General features: G+C 37.6%; 1 protein-coding gene across 4 annotated transcripts in view; it reads left to right on the top strand.

Moving 5' to 3' along the window:
- The window catches only part of LOC124304540 (telomerase-binding protein EST1A-like), a 255,119-nt gene that overhangs the window by 152,527 nt on the left and 80,512 nt on the right, over positions 1–22,080 (top strand). For all 4 annotated transcript variants that reach the window (XM_046762915.1, XM_046762916.1, XM_046762914.1 and 1 more), the window contains one exon: positions 13,058–13,158. In XM_046762915.1, coding sequence (XP_046618871.1) covers positions 13,058–13,158 — 101 coding nt within the window. The remainder of the gene's footprint in view (positions 1–13,057; positions 13,159–22,080) is intronic.

Below are 22,080 nucleotides of genomic sequence, written 5' to 3'. Positions count from 1 at the left end.
AGAAGGTGCAGCTTATTCAAAATGCCTGTGTTTAAAAACAAGAATTTTACAGGAAGGGATAGTCGTAGTTACTACAATTCAAGTTTATTACAGATCTAAAAAACTAGAAAAAGTTGGCAAATTCTTGAGCTCACATAAAAGGCCGGAAATTTCTTGGGAAATCAAGAACTTGTGACGCAGTATTATTGTTTTTTTTTTTTGTTTTTATTTATTTATTTTTTTCATTTATAGATACAAATATTTGAAATCCTACAATAAATATATCTTCGAAATTTAAGGATTTTACAGAATTATTTATGAATACCACTTCGAAGACAGTTTTTTACCATACATCTTGCACAATCAACGCTTTACAAATCTCGTGGGACGATAATTCTTAGTTTGGAATACCTAAACAAGCGTTAGAATATCGAAAACAGAGGTCTGTGACAACCCTCATTACCACTGCAATGTGAAAAGCGACGATGAAACGTCCAAAAAGTTGAGGAAAAGAGTGACCCATTTGGCAAGTGCGGAAAAGACCCGAATCTAGGCGAGAATTGGGATGTTTATCCACCGTGAGCGGCGTTGATATTATTTCCGTAATGTCACGACTTTGTAAAATAAAATATCGAATGTATTTTCGTTTACAAAAGTATCGTAACGAAATACAAGTGCTAAGTCTTTCAAGAATGCAAATCCGCAGAATGGATGCCCGGATATGAAGATACATTTTTTCTTGCCATAAGTACATATTCACTGTTCGCTGCTGCCATAACCTCAAAATTCATTGTAAGCATAAATATGTTTATTATTTCCATCGCATTTATTTATTCATATGAAATAATGAAAAATGGTTGAATGAAGCGTGATCTTCATTTGTATGCAAACGAAATATCGACTACAGAGCCACCAAGCGGTCAAAAATTCGGGTAAACGTCCCCGATTGCTTGATGCTCGCGCGCGCGCATGCGTGCAGAAGTATTTTCAGGAACTGCCCGCTCTGGCACTCGGACGGTATCTCAGCGTGTCGCGTTGCCTCATGTAGACGGAAAATTACCGTTTAGTTTTTTTTTTTTTTTTTTCTATCCAAGAGATCTTCAGATTTGAATCTCGAGCAACAGCAGAAATACCGTCGCGGAAGTTGGGCAGAAACTAAAGCGAACAGCTAGCTAACGCTGCTGCTTCTGCTACTAGCTTTCCGGCCCTAATAAATAGTCGAGATAAAGTATGCGTCGAGGCAAGCGGGCAGGGGCTAGATGCACGTTGCGCGGGTCATGGTCGACCGCCGTGCTGGCCGTTCGTCTGGAATCCGAGTACGCGTCTTGCAGTTCTTGCCTCTGTGAAAATACAACCATTTATCTGCACCGTCGAGGATTTTTCCATTCTGTAAATTTTCATCGGGGCACGCGCCTTATACCGGTACAGTGCAAAACTTGTTCCATTTCCAACCGTTTTTGCTACAAGACTAATCAAATGACATCCGAAGTTACGTTGTCCTAAACACTGAAAGTAAAATAATCCCAGCGACACGTGACCGCGTTTACTCGACTGAATTAATTGTGCACGTTGTTTGTTTTAAACAAAGTTTATTTGAATTTATCGGAATCAAAAATAGAGCCGTGTCGTACCAATATTGCGTACACGAATGGGACAACGATTGGCGGTATTTGTCCATGCGGACGAATATCAAGAAACAGAGGACTGACTGTGAAATGAAATTTTTTATATAGCTTAAAAATAAATGTTATATTCATTTTGTTAAATTTGAAATCAACGTTTAAGTTTAAAAAACAAGTTTGGCCAAAAAGCCCAACGGTACAAGACACACGGTTTACAAATGGTCGTGTCTAAATACTTATTTTACTTGATCTATACATCACTACGATTACTTTTTAATAATGCTTGGCGGTCGTTTAGTCTACTGCAAATACTATTTCGAACCAACAATAAATGAAGGACTGCTTAGTTATACAGGTGAATTAAGTATATGGAATAACTTGTCGTTATCCAATATTTTTTTTCTGTAATATTAAGAAAGCTCTTGTTACTTGTTGAATTTGAATATCGTACGTGAAGGGTATAGATGGATAAGCAACCCCCCCCCCCCGAGTGCCCCCACAACTTGTCACTTGGTATATAGAACAACTTAATTCACACGGAAAATGAAAGTTCAATGGATTTGATTGTGGTTAGGCAAAGAAGATGAGGTTATTCAAAGTCGAGATAGGTTCTAATCGATGGTTACCAACATCTCGGTACCTACGTTAGCAGGTGTCCCAAGCTCACAGATATTGTTGTCAAACTACTACACTAAAAACAATATTTTGCATGAACGGATAGACATTCATACCGGACTTGAGTCAATTCATTTGACGTAAATAAGGTGAGAAATTAATTCCACCTCCCTATCTTTCAACAGAGCGGGATGTCGACTTAGGTTGGCTGACAATGAGTGTAATACAACTGTACTCTTACATGAAAGAAACTATGGTAGTGTTGATTGAAACAGGGCTGAAAATTTGAACCAAAGTTCTTTTTGGTACCTGAAAATCATATACGGATTGATTGGTGGCTAAAAGTTTGACAAGTGCTGCAGATGAATTTTTATTTTCCATGGTGAAAGTAGGTGATGCGTAAGAACCCAGTTATCGACGTATCGAAGATTATTCCGTGGCGGTGCAACCAAATAGACCAACTCCTTCTACATGGACAAACCGGAAAACTTTCAAAAAAGAAAACTTTCTTGAACAGGAAACGCTGATCAGCGTCCAGTAAAAGCATCTCAGTAAAGCAGGCCAGAGCGCAGAACATCCATCATCTTTCTCGAAGCTGATGATGGGAGCCAGTCGACCTAAGGTGTTGAACAGAAATTAATACTAGTCTTGTTGCATGTTTCATTATGATTAGAAGGGAATGCGGCGTGCAGTGTTGTACAAAATTAGATTATTCACGTATAAATTCATATGCGTAATAACTAAAATAGATTCACATGCAGTTGTGTCTGTAAAAGATAAGATTATTTTCATTCTTATTTAAAAACATTGAGAAATCGTTTGAGCGCAGCCAATATTTCTTTGTGAGTGGTGGATAAAATATGTTGTTATCTGCAAATAATTTTTTGTTGAAACAACGAAAGATTTGGTAAGTTCAAGTCAATTTAATTCGAATAACAAAATTTTTTCCCACCCGTGAATCAATGTTGGTTTCACTCAAAAAATCTCTTTTCTCAGTGTGGTAGATTGCGAAAGGATTCTGCCAAAAAGCGCGTCTCCGTTGAATTATTTATTTTTGTAAGATATAACTAGAACCTTGGCTCGTAATGACGTTTGTCGAACTTTTTAAATCTGTTTCTGTTAATACTGCCCTATTTTGTTTTACGTAAAAGATACAGTCGTATTATCCTTACCCAATATTATTCGACCTCCTGCTCAGATGAAGGATAGGGAGGTGAAGTGAATTTTGTACCTCATTTGCGTCTGTTGAATTGACTCGAATCCGTTATAAAGGTGTAACATTGAAAAAGACGTTGTTGGCCATCGATCAGAGCCTGTGCCAACTTAGAACAATACGGTCTCCTCTGCCTGATCGCAATCAAATCAATTGAAACTATTAATACGTGCTAACCTACCTTGAGTATGACAGACTTGGAATCAAATCACAAGTACTTGGACAAGAATCAAGCGTTCGACAATTTTTTCAAAACTAGGTGCATTTTGACATCGGTCAGCGATTGAATGCGGCATCTTCATAACTTTTCGAATTCCAGTGGTGAGTCTTGGGATCGTTGTCGATCTGTTACAGGTCGTGAGGCTGTTATTAACCTGCGAAAATAATTCAGGATTCACAAAGAAATCGACTTCACTGACTATTTTACCATTTTAATGGAGTTGCTTGCAATCCAACTTACCGTAAGATAATCATGTTTAACTTTATCAAATTCAGTGCTGTGCATTGCTATTATAGTTTTCGGAACTTTTCCGAAATTGTGTAATTTTATAACACATCTTACGAAGCTCAATTTTTGACAATGACAAGTTCTGTTATCAAAGTTCACATCAGCTTTTAAGTGCTTAAGTTGGACGGGCTTGTAACAGACGATGTGCACGGTCCCCTGTGTACCATCATACTGAAAATCATTCGCAGATTCCCTTCTAGGAATCTTCTCACAACTAGTATGTAATTTCTATTGAGACACGAATTTAATCGGCGGTTACAGAAGTAATGAGTTTCAAGCACAGAAAATAGCAAACTGTCTGACAGTGATAAAATAATTTTGAAGATCGCAATCTTATGTGCGTTGCGATGATTAGCAAGAGGGGCTGAATAGCGTGGTCGAAATTGCATTTTTTATATCGTATCAAAATCCGAAGCAGCATCTGGAAGGGTGTAAAATTTCAATGAGTCCTAGTCCACAGAAGCACTTATCGATGCTCACGCTGTGGTGATAATGATTGTTGTAACTTGCAATGGATATATTCAAAACTTTAATCACGTTAGCTTCCTATTCTAGAATGGCTAACTTTTAGACGCATATCCGGAATTTACTAATGCCATTAAGTGGTTTCCTAATTTTAGCTAACAGTATTCGTGTACGAAACCTCTATCGCAAAATAATTATATTTTGCCAGCACTTGCTTAGACAGTTCGATTGATGAAACTAGTGTTCCCTATTCCGAACAGTATGGTAAAGTGATGTTGACGCACACGCACTACTGAAATTCTCGATTTTCCATAATGGAAGTTTTTTTGGCGTATGTGCACTTGCGAAAAACATACCAACGAACCGAGAAAATAAAAGCCAATTTCGTGACATAAAACGTAACAGTAAACCAACTGTGCCACGTTTTGAAATGTGCTTGATAAATAAAAATGTACGTGTTTCCTACTCTCACTTTTTTCGAATGTGATTCTCTTGACCTCGATAATGATGAAATAAGTATTTTCTTGGATATGCGGGTCAATAAAAAAAAGTCAATTCGTTGACGTTTCGGCCCGAGTTTCTCCACTTTTTTCCCTCCAAACAAGGTTTAAAAGCGAGATATCCACTGTCTTTAGCTTTTCTCTCTTACGATGAAAATTAGTGAATTTTGACGTAAAATTTGAACCATTGGGTTATGTTACGTATACTAAGATCAAGCTTGTTTCGCGACTGGCCGACAATGAAGCTGCGGGCTGATTCTGTATTCCCAATGTAACTGACTGGCCAAAAAATTAGCCGTCTCAGAATTATTGTCCACAAGTGCACAAAATAACAGAAAATAACGCTCGGCACCATTATTCCCTTGTTGCATAGATGATCTTATTCCTGACTTGACTGTAGCCACTTCATTGACTTGAAAAGTGGTCGCCCTATTAGCGGGAAAAAAATGCTACTTTTTTCCCGCAAATAAGCGGGTGTTACGTCCGTGAAGGTCGTTTATTCATGAGCGGTAAGGAATAAACTGGTTCGATTTCACCTTTACGTTTTAGGACAACCGGAGGTTAGGATGAGGGTTGAATAACTTGAGGTATGTTTAGAATATAATTATAGGTTTATTCTGAGGATCTTGATGAAACAGTACTAACGAAGTGTGCAGTTTGGAAGGTAGGTAAGGAGTTAGTCAATGAATGAAAACAGGAGATAGTCAGAGGAGGTATGAGAGAAGTAGGGGGTTGTACATAGCTGAGTAGGAACTCTTCAGCTATCTGCAAGTACTGTTGAGTAATATTTGAAATGGTTTCATTTAAAATAGGCATTTGAAATCTAAATGGCGTTTTGCATTTAATATTTTAAATGTTCTCAAAGTAACCACTTATTTATACCCACTTAAATTATGTTTTTGGAAGCATTTTCCATTTTTCATTTCAAATGGATCTATTGAAGCATTCTACCCAGCAGTTTCTGCAAGCTGGAGGAGACGCGAAAAATAGACGGATGAGATGAGAAGTATGAGATTACAGTTGAGGGACAAAAGTGGCAGTCTGGCACTCTGCCGGACGTAACACGGGAAATAAGAACTTTCTGCCGCAAATTCAGGAGAAAAAAGTATGTAAGAGAAATAAATGTTACTTTTGTCCCGCTTTTCAGGTGAATAAAGTGACTATTCCTGTTACGTCGGGAACAAATAGTACATTCTACAACAAAGGGGGGTAAATGGGCTATTTCTAGCGAGGGCCAAATGAAGGTGTACAAGCTAGATTTAAGAGTACCGAAGGCGCCTGAGATGAAAACAATTGCACCATGATCTTACCAGAGCTGAAGAGCCAGAAATTGCCTCTTCTCATGTTGCACGCCGTACTTTTTTAGAAAAGTGCATGTATAAACCTTTTTACGCACAAGTTAAAAGTTTTGAAAAACTTTGAGGAAGAGTATATTTCCGCCATGGGGAGGTAATGAAATGGATGTTGTCCTAGGGAATAAAGTCTACGATCGACATGCGCAATTTTGCATCCACCTTACGTGCACGAAACAGGCCCCGTTTCATGCATGTGTTGGAAAAACATTATTTATGCCACTCATAAACAGTTTATTTCTGGTTAACCTCATTCCCATTTACATAGAAGAAAACTGGATGAAAGTTGTGGGAGAAATGGTGTCAGAAGATGACTAAAATCAAGTCAAATCTGCCACATTTTTCTATATTGACGGATATTCCAGGATAGACCAGGTTTGTTACTTTATCGGTTTGCGTGTGGCGTTGATGTGAGCAGATCGTGAAGCTACGACTACATATTATCGACGGAAAACGGTTTTACGATCGCAAAATAGAAGAAACATGTCAGAGGTGGCAAGTATTTCATTTAATTTATGACTGAGACCCGTTCAAAATGGTATTGCCTTGCTTAAACGAGACGTGTTTCGCTAACTTTTTCATTTTTCCTATCTCTGCCGTAAGTTATGGTAAACAATTGCCAGGTGTCATTGCCGCGAGTGATAGAATATTTTATGACCGTTCGACCTTCTGCAAGGTTCAAACTTCAACCGCGTACAGACGATAGTTGTTCCGAACACTCACATTTCTTTGTCCTTGCGTTCTTGTCCCTTTTCACTTTCTTAACTACCTCACTGTTGTATTTATAAGTATTTACTTTTTGACACAAAAAATAAAAATCGTTTATTCTTTGGGCCTTGGTACTTTGTACTTTTCCTTCTAGGTTTAGTACGCGTATAGAGGCTAAACTGCAGCCTGAGTGGAGCATCATTTTTTCAGTCGTAAAATCTCTTCAAATGAGCACTTATTTAGTCGTTTTTCTTATTTTTTGATACACCTTCTGCGGACGTTATTAAGTAAGGGTCCAATTGCAAACTATACTTACAGTTCATCATCGGCTCTACGCTACCATTGCCTTGTGCATTACATTTTCACTCATATTGTTTCAATACAACAATTGTGGCGTGTAGAATAATGTTTGACTCTCGAAAAGAAGCTTGATCGCCACACTCCGACGTTTGCATCCTGAGCAACTAGAATTTGACGAGAAATCATCCTCCTCTTGATTCCTCTGTTTTTTTTTTTAATTCCTTCATTTTAGAGCCGTGTTCAGAATTTGGCGGAGGTTATCCAGTTCGGCCGTTAGAAATCGGAATAGGAATAACCCAACCGATCAAGATGATCACCTCTATGCCCTGACCAGGTGTGTGACTCATTCTTGTCGACGTATTTCTATTTAGTTTCTCATTTTTCGGGGAAGCACGTCGACTGATTCACTGTCTAGGGTTGCACGGAGAAACCGTTTTAGAGATCAGCAAAAGAAGAGAGCTCAGAGCGTTACTTCTTTTTGCATTCTTCGGGCAGCCGTCGCCGATCACAGGTCTGGATCACTTGGAATACTGATTATATTGCACAGGTATATTATTACATGAGTCATCGTCTCTTACCCGAATACTTTATAGAAGATTGTTTCACCTCTTTTCTCAAGCTTTGTACATTATACGACAGTTCAAAATAGCAGATCTTAGGATATTAACTCTCTAGATGATGTCCACTGTTGCTGATCATTCTATTATTTCTGTAAAAAAGAAAAATTACAGTGCGATTTTGTGGTGTACAATTTTTTATTCTACTCTGTGCTCAGTTTGCATATTTGTATATATTTTACCTTGCAACTGTGAGGCAGTTGCATGCTGCATGACGGAAGGGAAGTTCCCATGCAGTTCTTACCTTCTCGGTATCAAAACCTCTGATTGTTGCGTTGCGTTGACGGTGTTAGCTAGTAGCCCCAACACCTGTTGGCAGCTGCCTAAACTTTTTCTACAGGTAGCATCGGTACGTTTCTTGCAACACTTTGAGGCGTGATTAAATTATCTTTGGTGCCTTCTTATCAACGGTTGTTCATGAACCAACGTGATATTATTATTCAGTGATTATTATCATAGCGTTGTTATGTATGAGGCACGTACGTACACTATCACGACTTCTGCTAGATGTAAAGATTCGTGGTCAGAAATTGTCAAAATTAGTTTGTGACTGAGTACTTAATCAGTAAATAACAATCTCATCCATATTTCTCCGAATAAAATTTACTATCATCATTAAATCACGTTACTTTACTGTTGATTCGGTATGAATCGAAGTTTTGAAAAAAATTTTTGTCTTCTCAAGTACTTACGTTGATTTGTGTCTCATCGTGCATTCTCCTTATAATACTTCTATTGGTTTTTCATCCGAAATCAATGTTTTTGCTGTGCTTCATTCAGACCGATTCTTCTCGGAACGGTAATGTGATAAATAGTTTCTGACAACAGGTTTGTATTCAGCATCGGAAAACAACCAGCATAGAAAAAATATTCAATCTTTAGCGGACAGTGTCATGTCTCAACTCTTTAATGTCTACCAAATCGAATTTTTTTTTTCGAACTTATCAAAACACAAGATAAATTTTGTGGATCACAGAGGACACAGTAAAATATTACGTTCCTGTCGGAAGGTGCTAAAAATTAAAGTTTCATTCAGATTAATCCTAAGACTTTCTAGGAAGACGATACCATTAAAGTCCCATTTTGACAACAATCTTGCATCGGTTTATTGCACCAGTGAATGAATGAATGAATGAATGAATAAGCATATCATTATTTTCATTCGTTACGATTTTTCTTTTACCACAAATGTCCAAGTATTCACCTTATTCACCGTATTCACCAACTCATTCACTGTGATACGAAGTGTTTGTTTGAAAAATTACCCACGAAGGATACATTGATTTGAATTACTTAATCAGAAAGTTGCCAAAACTGAAGAAGGAAAAATCATATTCTCTTCATCAAAAGTTTGGTAAGGGAAATCTCGAGTTTAATATGTCGCCCGAGGAATCGTTTTAACCGATAAATTGAGAACTGCGGTGGATAGGTATACCGAGATCGGTAGCTACTTGACAGCGAACGAGATGAGGCGTGACGGACACGTTACACCGTGAAAATGCCAGAATGTGTGAACAGCGAGTTCAACGTTCGAAACAAACGGTGTCAGGTTTACTAGTGACACAGGAACTGACTCAGCTCTGTATCTTTCGAGATGCGTGTGCGATGGTGGCCAACTTTGCTTGTATCATTCGGTGCTTGATAAGTTTGAAGCCCCGTCTGCAGATCCTTCAGTACCTACATGTGATTTATATGGCCAGCCAAGCATTGGTTAATTCAGTTGCAATCTTGAACAAGTTGGTCGTGGCTTCTCAAAGATCAGTAAATTGGCGTCGCTTGAAGATGTCTAGTGTTCCGTCATTTTGAGCACCAGTAACGACTTCTAATGATTTTCAACAACTCCGTGATAAGACTCGCAATTTATAGATATAATGAAAAACGTTGTTCAGCCGGGAATTGGATTATAAGGCAGTCAAGACGATTCCCTATTACGAATATAAGTGAATATAATTAACACTTTCGACAGTAGTGCGATTCGCATTCCAGACCTGAGAGAAAAAGTAATTTCTAGTTCTATCTCTAACTTAATAAAAAATCTGCCTTCATTTTGAAATAAACTGCGAAAGCGTGTTCTGAAAATAAACTCCCGACTCAAAGTGACAAGTGCATCTACTCACGTGAAGTAGTCTCGTATCGAAGAAATGCATAATAGCAAACCTGGCATAAATAGTGCAACGATTGCACTCGTCACAGTTGCTTGGCCATGGAATTTTAATTATATACATGTATTTTTTAAAATGGAACAGTGTATTTTTACGGGATCAAGTCAATCTAGAATGGAACAAAACAGTAAAATATTGGGATTTTCTTTTTAGCAGAATGATGGAATAAATCAAAATTCTGTGAACAGGCTTTTATTATATCACTGATGAACTGTAAAAAACACTTTTTTTAGTGATTGATAACGAAGTGGTGGATGTACAATATTTTTTCATTAACACCTTTTTTAGAAGGGTAAACGGGCGGATCACTGTCTCCAGCTATTCTTGACCTAGAACTAAAAAAAAAACAAGTTTTTTTAATTGTGCATGAGAATAGCTAGGGAAGTACGTACGATAATTTTGAAATATCGTTCAAAAAATGACGTGAACAAAGAAATATTGTACGCCGCCATTTTGCTATCAATCGCTACAAAAAAAAAAAAAAAAATGATTCCTACAGTTCATTGTTAGTATCATAAAATGACGTTGGCAAAATTTCGATCCACTATATTATTCCGGTGAGAAAGAAATCCTAAAATTACCATATTTTGTTCCGTTCTCGAATGGCCTAACCACTTACAATGTGTTTAAATCGTATAGTAGATGAGACACACGCGCATCTACAAAAACAACGAATGGCAGAGGGATATTTACTATCAGAAAATTACGGTGGAATATATTAATTAGATATTCATTAAACGCAGCATATCTTATCATCCATCCATTCTGTTTTTCCATTTCCTTCTCAGTGGGTGCTGCATTGACACAGGATTTTTCTAATCGCATGTACTTGAATGAACTGAGAGGTAGTGCCATTTCAGCATCGACTCCAGCTGTAAATAGTGTAGTAATCGTTTATTTATCACTGGCTGATGAACATCATATACAGGTTTTCTTTTTTGACCAAAAACAAGACTGCCTTTTGGTACGCGGAATATTACTGTTTCATCCATGTTCAATATTTTCGTTGGTTCTCCTAAAATTGCTGTATTACCTGCTAAAAGTGGTCCGATTTAAAAAAAATTATGCTCCGTTCCTAGACGTGGTAACCTTAACACCAGATCCACCTAAATACTCCGTGCTTTTTTATGACAAAATTGGTATTGCTTCATAAAACTTTCAAACCACTTCCGCCCGGGTACTTTGTTTTCAAAGGATGTCGTTACACTTACAGCCCCAACTACTTGTTTCATTTTTCACGGTGTATAACAAATAATCTTCGTCTGCCATGAAGCCCATCCGACTCAATACTATCAGCCACTTAGATAACTTCTCTTCGATCTTTGTACCCAGAATAAGCGACGGCCCAATACGTCTAGGTGTTGATAGAATTCGTTCATAAACTCTCCGAGCTCATTTTGGACAAGGAACCCCAATGATAATTTATTAGGCCCTGTGATTAACATCTCTTTTTCAGCTGCAGTAAGAGCTTAAAGAACTTTTGTCGGTAAATAATTGAATAATTTTTTTTTTTTTGAATTGTACTGCTTTTATCGGTGTGATCTCTTCGACTGTTTGTGGTCATAGGTTGTGTGTACGTTACCCAAGGTTATAGAAAAAGATTGATGCGCTATATAATTTGAACCCATTCAAGTTCCCTCGGTGGAGTAACAATGAAAATAGTCGATTATAATTGCGAGCTTCTACAAACTTACCTATACTCGTTAGCAAATGTGTCACGAAAATAATTGCTTCGACGTCACCAGCGTGTTGACGGCTGAAATTTCAGTCATTTATTCGCAAACTTATACCTACACGCGAAAACCGGCACTGGTAATGTCGAAAAATATAGTCAGAGATAGTAGTTTCCAAAGTTCAGACAAGAAAACGCTTGATACATGCAATGTTGTCCTCAACTGGTACATTGAACAAAACCAGTACATGTGTAGCCTATTTGTTCATTACAGATCTAGTTTTTTAATGAAAATGGTGACGTATCAATTGCAGGTTGAGATGTTAGTCATTTACTCGTCCGGCCAGAATATGGTGAAATACTAAAATACTCTTCCACATGGGCATTGTAGACCCAGACCTGCAATATCGGACGGTCCACCAAAAATCGAAGTCTGCACTGATTATATCGGGGTCAAAATTCCGAAAGACCAAAAGATTGACTGGTCGACAAAGTAAATTTTTCCAGATACGAATTTTAAAACAACGCATGATCAGCGTACTGAGATTGGGATTTTCGATAAATCACCCAGTAGAATAACTGTTTTCACAAAGGTTCATTAAACCAAACGCTCTCTTATCCGAAAAAGTATTTTCAGAACAGTCGGCATTCCGAATGACCAAAGCATAGAATGTGGTAGTGCAGAAAAATGAAGGTTCCGAAATTAAAAATTGAGACCGGCTAATACTTCGAACAGCCGCAAAACCAAATAATTAGCTATCGCGAATCAAAGTCAGATGGAGCGAAATTACGATCCGCAAAATGCAGAAGGGCGAGAAAGCTGAAAGGCCGCAATACGGTTGTCATAGTTTCGTAGACTTATGGTAGATGGCACTAGACATCGGCCATCGGATATGTATAGCGTAGGTACCAGAGAATATATGTGTTTTTGACGTCGTCCAACCTTTCGGCATTTTGGCCATTCTGTATTCGAACGGGTGTCGAGATTGCGTTGGATTGGTTAAAAAATATTATGTTCTTGTGAGTAAAACTGTCAAATCTCTCCTTGACATGTTTTTTTTTTTTTTTTTGGAAAGTTGTTTCACCCCCTTAAAGTTGTTAATGGCAGACGTAAGATTGGAATTGGAAAATTTCTCGTTTTTCCATTTCTGCTTTTCCGCGTTCCTCTCCCTCTGATTACTCAGTATCATCACAAATGCAAACCCCGCTGTTGTTAATATTTATGTGTTATTTCCTCCGTGGTCTTTCATCCTTAAAACTATAATAATTCAACATACCTGTATCATCTTTAGGGATGAGATTTGGATCTAAACTCTGATTAACTTGTCGATCATATTTTCACAGACCACCCGCAGATGTTTGGAGTAGATTGGCCACGATGGTAAACCTCTTGGATAAGCTGGACCATCAGACAGCTGCATTTACTAGCGACAGTGAGGCCGAAGGTGAGTTCTAATAATGGTAAATTGTGCGTCAAGGAAACAAAGTCGGTCTTTTTACATCCGTAAAAGTTTTACAGCGTAAGTTGGCAATATGAGTTGTTGTAAGTATGGACCGAATATTTTAAATACGTGTGGCGAAAAATATTGCCTCCATGGTGCTGAGGATACTTCAAATAACAAAAGTGTTGTGTACAAGTTTTTTTTTTCTTTTACAGTACAGTACGGAAAAGAAAAATTTTAATTACTAGGACGTAAAAGTGCACGTTTATGTAATACGATGCTCTTTTTAATTTTACTGTCGCATAAACGATTACTTCACGTACGGAATGCTGGTAAAAAAAGAAGCGTAAACCAACCATTCTAGTGTGTTGCATAGAATAAGTTTCTAACTACAAAACAAGGTGAAATGCTGCAAGGTGTCATGTAATGGGTTGGAAATTGAATATGCAGCATTGTCGGATTTCTGGGATTAAATCCCAGGGTTGAAAGATTCCGGGTCGTTTCACCAATCACGATCTTTCTTCTCGTTTTCGAACGAGTAAGTTCGCTCATATTTTGCTAATTTAAAATCCACACGCAACCTTCCGGTTTCCTTTTGGACGTGCCAAAGAGATGACGAGAATATCATTTCTCAGACGTTTTGTCCTTTAATCGAAAAATGAAAATACTAAGCGAACAAGAAAATAAACTAAAGTAAACTAAGTTCGAACTTCGAAACTCGTGATGATTTTGAAATTCTAATATTTTTTATAACTGACGGGTAGATCTCGTTTTCGGTATCAAGAAGAAAAGTATATTGTGTTACAAGTGCGGAAAATTGGTGATTTTTGAGAGATACAAAGTTCGCAAAGTAAGCTGCCACAGCGAGTGCTTTAATCGCACGAGTACTAGTGTGAACACAGCGTCAGGCAGGTGGGAAGGAATAGCGTGTGTCGCACGTGTGGTTAGGCGATATTCGACGTGACTTTGCCGTCTCATGCTGCAAACTTCACACTCGTCGGAAATTGCCCACTTTCGACACTTGTAATACAATATATTATTTTTTTCAAAAATCTGAAACACGTCCTCTCAATCGACATGAAAATAAATTTCGCATATCCTGTGCTTGACTACGCTCCGTTCTTCCCGTACAATTTGTTTTTTCCGGCTACCACGTTGTGGGTACTTACCTGATATACAATACATGTATCGTTTCCTCACGGTAGAAATCCAACTTGTATGGAGATACGAGAGTTCAAGAATCTCAATATATAGACTCGATTTACGTTTGCTAACAATAAAACTACGTGACATACATCATCTTGTCCCACCTTCTAGCACATAGCGTTATATATATACGCGTAATGATGTCGACTGACCGGGAACTCTCTCGCTTTATACATATTATATGCAACCCATGATACATACCGTCGTCCACAGAGGGACTTATAAATTTTTTACCAAATTACTGCACCACGTGGCAATTAGTTATAGAGAGATACTGGCCAGTAGTTATATTACACGGTATGAAGGTGTACGCGCCGAGGCTAATGTAACACGGACTATCATCCTGCAGCATCGACGAAACGACAAGAAAAACCATCCGAGTCGTCGATTACCCATGCACGTTTCTTTATTTGTTATCTTTTTTCTGTTTGTTTTGTACTGCTTCGATTTTTGTTAATTTACCCTTTTTTTACCTTCTACCGATGATTAATTCTTGCGGCCAGAATTTTCATTACCAGGAATTTGACGTTGAACTTTTGCACGTTCCATTTGTCTGCGCAGAATCATTTCGGTTCTTTCAACTAGCTGTGTGTATGGGGCATTCCAAGCCATCGTCGCAGAATTTCATCTATGTTGTTTCGTAGGACTGTTCTGACTGAAACTCAGCCACAATCAATTTTTCAAAAAAATTTTATTACTACTTCAGACATACCGCTATTTTAAAAATGTCGAGAAAAGTATCTCAAAACTCTGAATATTGGCAAGAACCGTAATCTCATTGTTCTTCTTTGGCTGGTTTTAATTTTTAACGGAACCACAATCTTCAAATATCGTCGGGCATTTCATTCATTCTTTTGTCATTTGTTAAACGGACCTCGAGAAATATCGATTGATAAAGTTAGTACTCACGTATTCTGTGATGTTCGACAATAAGCGATGTATTTAGTTATCATAGTTTCAAAAGGAATCGACCGAGGACTTTGAAATAATAATGACAATAATCATAGTTATTGCCAATAGCCGCCCATAACCGATAGGGTATATCTCCAGAAACCTGAACGACGAGACCAGTCTTACAATTTTTGCGAGCTGCTGCTCAGGTCCTCCTCGACAGGCTGGGAATTTCAACTCACAATCAAGTTCTCCCGTGGTGAGGTCTCGCACGTTGATAAACTGGCTAGATTTTTTTAATCCGATTCCTTGGCGAGATACTATTTATCAAAAAACTGTGTTCATTATAAAATCATGGGATACAGGATTAAGACATACTGCGTTTATTAAATCTATAAAATGGGATTGCTGCAGACATTGATAATGTTCTCTAGTTTAACGAAATGATTACGAATATATTTATTCATGATGCATAGTACCAATAGGACCCGTGATTTCAAACTATGGGCGAATTGTAAATGCAAAGTATTTTTAAAATACTTGATAAAAAACCCAGCGAAATTAATTTGATGAACTTTTTGAAAATGTTATTTATTGACGATTCGTCCCTGATTGAAATACCGTTGTATGAATTAATACTGAAATAACGAAAGGAAAATTCGCTCAACTTTTAAAAACGGTTAAAAATTCCTGTTACAAGCATTCAGTTTACAATATTCCTCCAAAAATGTTCCCAACTGAATTTTTGCTAATTGTAATCGTAAAAATTGAGTTCCGATTGAATCGGAAAAACTATAAAAGTGCAGAGTATTAGAACGAAAATATCGAAAATGGATGATCACATCCGAGATGGTCAGTGTTGAGTGTAGCCAAGTTGGCACGGAATGTCCCGTATACGCGTGAGGCTGAGGCAGAGAAGTAGAGGAAGCAGAAAAAGAAGGAGACGAAGGAGGAGGAGGAGGAGAAGGATGAGGATGAGGAGTCTTTGGCCGCGTCGTGACCTCCGGTGGAAACACTCGACGTAGCGTAACGGTGAATGTGTCTAGAGTATAACGCGTTGTATAGTTCGCTATACTCTCCTGTATTATGTCCACCTTTGTATACACATACGCAGAAAACTACGATGCACATATACACAGGATCAAGTCCGCGCTGTAGTCAACCGAGGTTCGATCTAAGCTGACATCTCTTACTTTTTTCCTTCGCTTTTCTTTCTATCCTCTCACACGTGGTGACTTGTATCTAGTAGATGAAATTCAGACTCTCTCTCTCGTTCTGATTTAGGTATAAAAGGCAGCTCTAATTTCTCCTAAGAGGCGAATCGAAATCCTTTGGTCCTTCTTTTGCACACTTGTCTTCGCTTCCAAGGTCGTACACCTCTAATTACTGCAGTACCCGGAGAAAAAAAGAGAAAAAATATCGTGTATAAACAACGACAAAAAAATTCATATCCAATGCCTACAGTATCCCCTGCTCGTCAACCAATTTGTTCACCTCATAAGAGCTACAGAAAAAAAGAGTGTAAAACTTGGTCTAGTGGTTTATTGGGTGTACGATATTCTTTACCTGTCAATATTTTTGTCGCCCGCTAACTTTTCTATAGTTTCATTTTTTGTTTTCACTGATTTTGATAGTTTTTTTTTTCTTCACCTATATGTAATTACCTGTTTTTTTTTTTTTCCTCAGAAGGCTTCTAAAATCTTCCATTCTTTGAATCCCAAAATTATGCGGCAAAACGTTAAATTTCACTCCAATTTTGAAATGGTTAAGCTTCGAATATTACGGTTTTTTAAAGAATTTTTAATCATTCCTGATTTATTGAAGGTCGCTGTCACAACTGAAATGGAGTAATATAGCCAAAGACAGCTGAGAAAATATTCGACTTTTCAACTTATGTTTTAAATAATAGAGAAGTACAATATACGTGTAAAACCAATTTCATTGCTATTGCGTTTTTAAGAAAGTAAATTTTTCGAGTTTGATGGAAAAAAATCAGTAATTTGAACTACGACATTTTTTTAATGAACGTCAAAAACGTTTTGATGAATTCTTGAAAAGTTTTAACGAGAAATAAGGGAACTGGATATGTTTTCCTCTCCTGCCCACTGTCGAATAATCAAGACATCATTTCGTCACTTACGGTTCTTGAAATAATCTTTAGTTTCTAACTGTTTTTCTCATTAAATATTGAACAATCGCGCTCTTGGCTAATTTAATTTTTACCGCTACGTTGAAGTGGGGTCATGTGTCTACTGTTTTCGATGATTCGATCAATGCTTAAATCTTGTCTGATTAATTTGGAGCACCCGCACCGGTTGGCTACAAGTTTGGTAACGAGGCTGATAGTGGACAGCTTGATTTCTCATCTTATAGGATAATTTGTCCTCGTCGAGTTTTTCGTATCTCGATAGCTCATATCTGTTTGAATCGTTCCTTCTGTTTCCCCAGCTCATTCCCTCTTCGGATTGCCATGCACAATATTTCAGGACCTGGGTTGCGTTTCTTAGTTTTCTGTTTCACACGGCTTTACAATTTTATGTTCACCTTCTCCCGTTCACCTTTTGTGATATTACTCTATTGACTGACTGGACGATCCGCCGTTAGTTAGTATTATACATCTGAAAGACCAGTGGTCGTCTTCTTCAATATTGCTGTGGCATGTATACATGTACTGTATCGAGTATTAGAGAGATGGTATTTATATTGAATATTTTCAAAAATTATTGACTACAATTGAAATATCTGTGTGACGGAAGTTAATCCCTGCCATAATATATATTGTTTATCACAATACAAGCTTTTTGCTCAATGATCAAAATCAAAGCAACGATTAACTTCAAGTCCCACAATAATGAGACAATTTTGGGGAACATCTGACTTTTTACCTTTCTGTACAACTTTTATCAATTGCTGGTGATTTCACCCGAAATGAAACTACTCTTTGTAAGTCTGAATCCTTGTTTCCGACATCGACTCTTCTGACTTAGATTGAAAAAATTCAGTGTCAATTCAGTCGTTTGATGGAATCAACGTTCCTACCCTGAAAATTATAGGGCAGCCCTGGTCAAAACATCGTCTGTTACAACAAAATTATTCCTTGGCCGTAACTGAAAATATTCTCCCTTGACTTGTATTCAAAGTATAATTTCTGCAACATCTCTTTGGACATTTTGATGTTTAAAAACCGAGAAGCGTGCCTAAAATTCCCTATTTCCGAACAATGCGGTAAACCAACATTGGCGCACTCGTTTGAAATGCTATATGTTAGACCCTAGAGCTTTCTTTGATGCATGCACAATTTCAAACAACTGAATTGTATGTACTGTGTCACTGAGCATTAGTTACCTAACCCCAATTCTATGCGCCGTGAGTGGCGCTTTGATTGCTTCTCAAATCAAACTTTCTTTCACAGATGTTGGAAAAAATAGCGTCTATCGCACATGCGAATAGACAATATCTGAATCACCATTCGCCTTTGCGGTTCACGCTGAAAATTTTCTAACATTTCATTTGAGACGCAGTAAAGGCGCAACTGATAGTATTTAAAATTGGTGTTAGGAAATTTACGCTCAATGACACAGTATCCAAAATTGAGCCATTTGAATGCGCGTACGTACTACAGAAAGTCTTAATGCGGAAAATCAAGCACTTTATGTGTGCATGCGTTAACGACCTTTCATCGCAACGTTCGAAAATGGTGCACTTTACGCACACTCTACAGGCTTTGAAAATCGAACTTTCATGCAGATGTAGGAAGAAAAAAATTTCAACGAGTAGTCTTCCAAGTAAAATGAGTCGTTGGACAGTGAATTCAAACGTATCCACTAGATTTTTAGCCAAGAGATAAAGTAAAGCTAGGTTAAGGAAATATAAGAAAAATTGTAGAGATTTTGAGTAAAACATCAATTTCTTAGCTTTTGTTTATAACTCGAGTATTTCCCATTTTTGTAGCGCTAAAGAGATCTTTTTCGCGTATGGGTCGTCGTCGTAGTTTTGGCTGTTGTCGTTGTCGTCGTTGAATTAAGGACATATTAAAGATGTTGGGTGTACATCTAACGCGTTAGTTTCTGACGGATTCGGGAATGCGTATTCGGCTGAAACACGAAATGCGATGGGAACCATTCGATACGTCGGTAATATGCGTAGTGGCACTTTATACTATCCGACCTGCTTGAGATGTTGGCGCGCGATTTTATCGATCGGTTTATCGATGTTATCAGATAGTTCTCATCAGCTTTCGTGTTTGATCAAAACATGCGTGCCCTTGAACCGTTCAGAATCGAACACGTTAAGTGTACAGTCAGATTGGAAAAATATTAGAACAAAAACATGATTAGACAGAGCTTCAAATAGTGCCACTGAAGCTAATTTTGTTGCATTCGACTACTGCTACACTCTACTGCTACATTTGACTATAAAATTCCCAACGATGGAGGAAAAAATGTTACAACACAAAACTCAGCTACAAGTACTTCGTTGTTTCAACTACTTTATAGAAATCTAATTTTTCTACTATTATTTTTTTTTTTTTTTTACGAGAAAATTCATATTGCTTCTCTGATTTTAAAGAGCAATAGCTGATTTTATTGGTAAATAAAGTCTCCACGGATCATCATAGTCAATCTGTGATTATCAAGAATGAATTACTTGTTGAATCACAAGTTTGACATCTTTGAATAATTACGATTGTACCTGTTGGACTTTCACGTCAGTTGACAAAATAAAGAAAAAAATCTATCTCGGATAATTTACAGGAAATTCATTTACAAATAAAATGAGCTATTTTTCAGTAGAATCAGACAAACTATGCCTATTTTTCGGTGAAAAAATAGTGTAATCATTTGATTTCACTAACACTGTTAATAACGAGGCGATTACCATTGAAATTCAGTGTTGAGACGTTTTTTTTCGGAACACAGAGAGTTTATGAATCTGATTCAACTTGATCAGCTTCTGTTGCCCTGGTCAACTTTTGTTTCGTTATATTCTCGATTTGACGGATTTTTTACCTGACTATACCTCGCATACATCATCGATTGTATAAATACCGAATCTGCGATTATCTCGTTATAAAATGACTAAAACTTGTTGATTTTTACCGAATCCATTTCCTCTTCGAACACGGTCCTGTTCCACGAAGCGAATATCTGTAGCAGTTCGTTATCGGTATAAATTTATCTCTGTTTTAAATAAAAAAATCAGAAAGGGATACGTTAACGGTACGCCGAAAGTAACGCGCCGTGATGCCAATTTGTCGGGTTTCGGTTCTCCTTCTTTGAACGAGTTGTATGAGAGGCAAGGAACAGCAGCTGTGGTATATAGACGTGTGTAACTTATACCTACCTACTTACTGTATCGGGGCGGATGTAACGCTGCATGCTGACGCACACACCAAAAGCAATGACGGAATGAATATAAAAGATAAAATGCGAGAAGCATAGAGTCGCAGTGTTGGTTCTCGCGCCGAGTTGCAACATGCTCTCCTTCTTCGGTGAAAAGGAATGTTATTGTGTTTCGGGAGATTAAGAAGTTTTTTCCCCGACCGTGTACTGTCGGTAAAGATGAACGGTACGTTCATCGACTTGCTTCTCCGATCCCTTCCCTTTCTTTTCTCGCTTCGATTTCTCCACTCCTGAATTAAAAAGGTCGTTGAAAAAAGTCGAAAATAGACACGCGTGATAAACGAAAAATAGGATGACAAAAGTTACACGGAAAGAGAGGAAAAGAGACAGAGATAGAGAGAAACATGGAAAGATCCGTGGCGTTTTACTCCGCAAGCAAAATATCATCGTCATATTTTTGATATAACCATTCTCCTCGAATTACCTATGACAATTTTTTGTGACGGATTAATATTTATGAAAAACCTATAATTCTTATTGCGAGATAAATAGCACAAGAGTTAATTTTTACTGGACTGAATTTGTGAAAGCCAAGGCATTCTAGCTTTTATGGTTTTGTGATTTTTCTGCAAGTGAGGAATCATTGTCTTAAAGTGACGAAAGAAGTTTTGAATTTGAAACAGAATGTTTTTCAGGTAACTAATTCTGTTTCAATCTGCTCTTGCATATTCGGAAGAAATGAACGAACCTGCAAAGAAAACTACTCAATTCCGCTTCATGTTGTTTTGCTAATTCATCTCACAACATTTGATTACCGTAAATATCAAAATTAATGGAATATTCAGAGGACACAGTTTTCAATAAACTTGTTGGGATCGCCCATCTATCGTCGGTGCACTTATGCCAAGTATCGTATCGAATTATATTAAAAGTATTATAACCAGTTCATACCACTATCTTTATTACACGGGAAATAAATATTGTAGATTTCAACATCTCCCGTGATGAATACATGGACAGCACCTTTATGGAATCAAATCTACAGCAATTGTAGCAAGATGTACCAATTAGATGGAATAGATTTGCCACAATTGAAGTATTATAGATTTGATGCGATAAAAGTACTGTCCCTGTATTCACCACACAGATGTCAAATTTACATTATATTTTTTTCCATGTTGCATCTATTTTAGTCATGAAATAGACAGAGGTATTTTCATTCATGGAAATATTCGGTATGCAGGAGCAGGATTTGATTTTATTTTTGAACGTGTGTTGGAATGTTACAAACCTTTTGTTGTCCACGCGAATGATGCAGAAGTGTGCAGTACGGAGGATTCGAAAAGCAGTTTATTATACCAAGAAGTTGACAGTGCAGCGTTGTTCTTATAACGCACGCGGCTACGTGACGATTCGATGAGTCCATTACTGATACTTTGTAGCACGAAGTAGGCGATAAATATGCGCTTACGAGTATCCGCGTGCA

Source organism: Neodiprion virginianus, chromosome 5 (genome assembly GCF_021901495.1).
Source record: "Neodiprion virginianus isolate iyNeoVirg1 chromosome 5, iyNeoVirg1.1, whole genome shotgun sequence".
In the NCBI taxonomy this organism is placed as follows: domain Eukaryota; kingdom Metazoa; phylum Arthropoda; class Insecta; order Hymenoptera; family Diprionidae; genus Neodiprion; species Neodiprion virginianus.
This window is presented reverse-complemented; position numbering and strand designations above follow the sequence as displayed.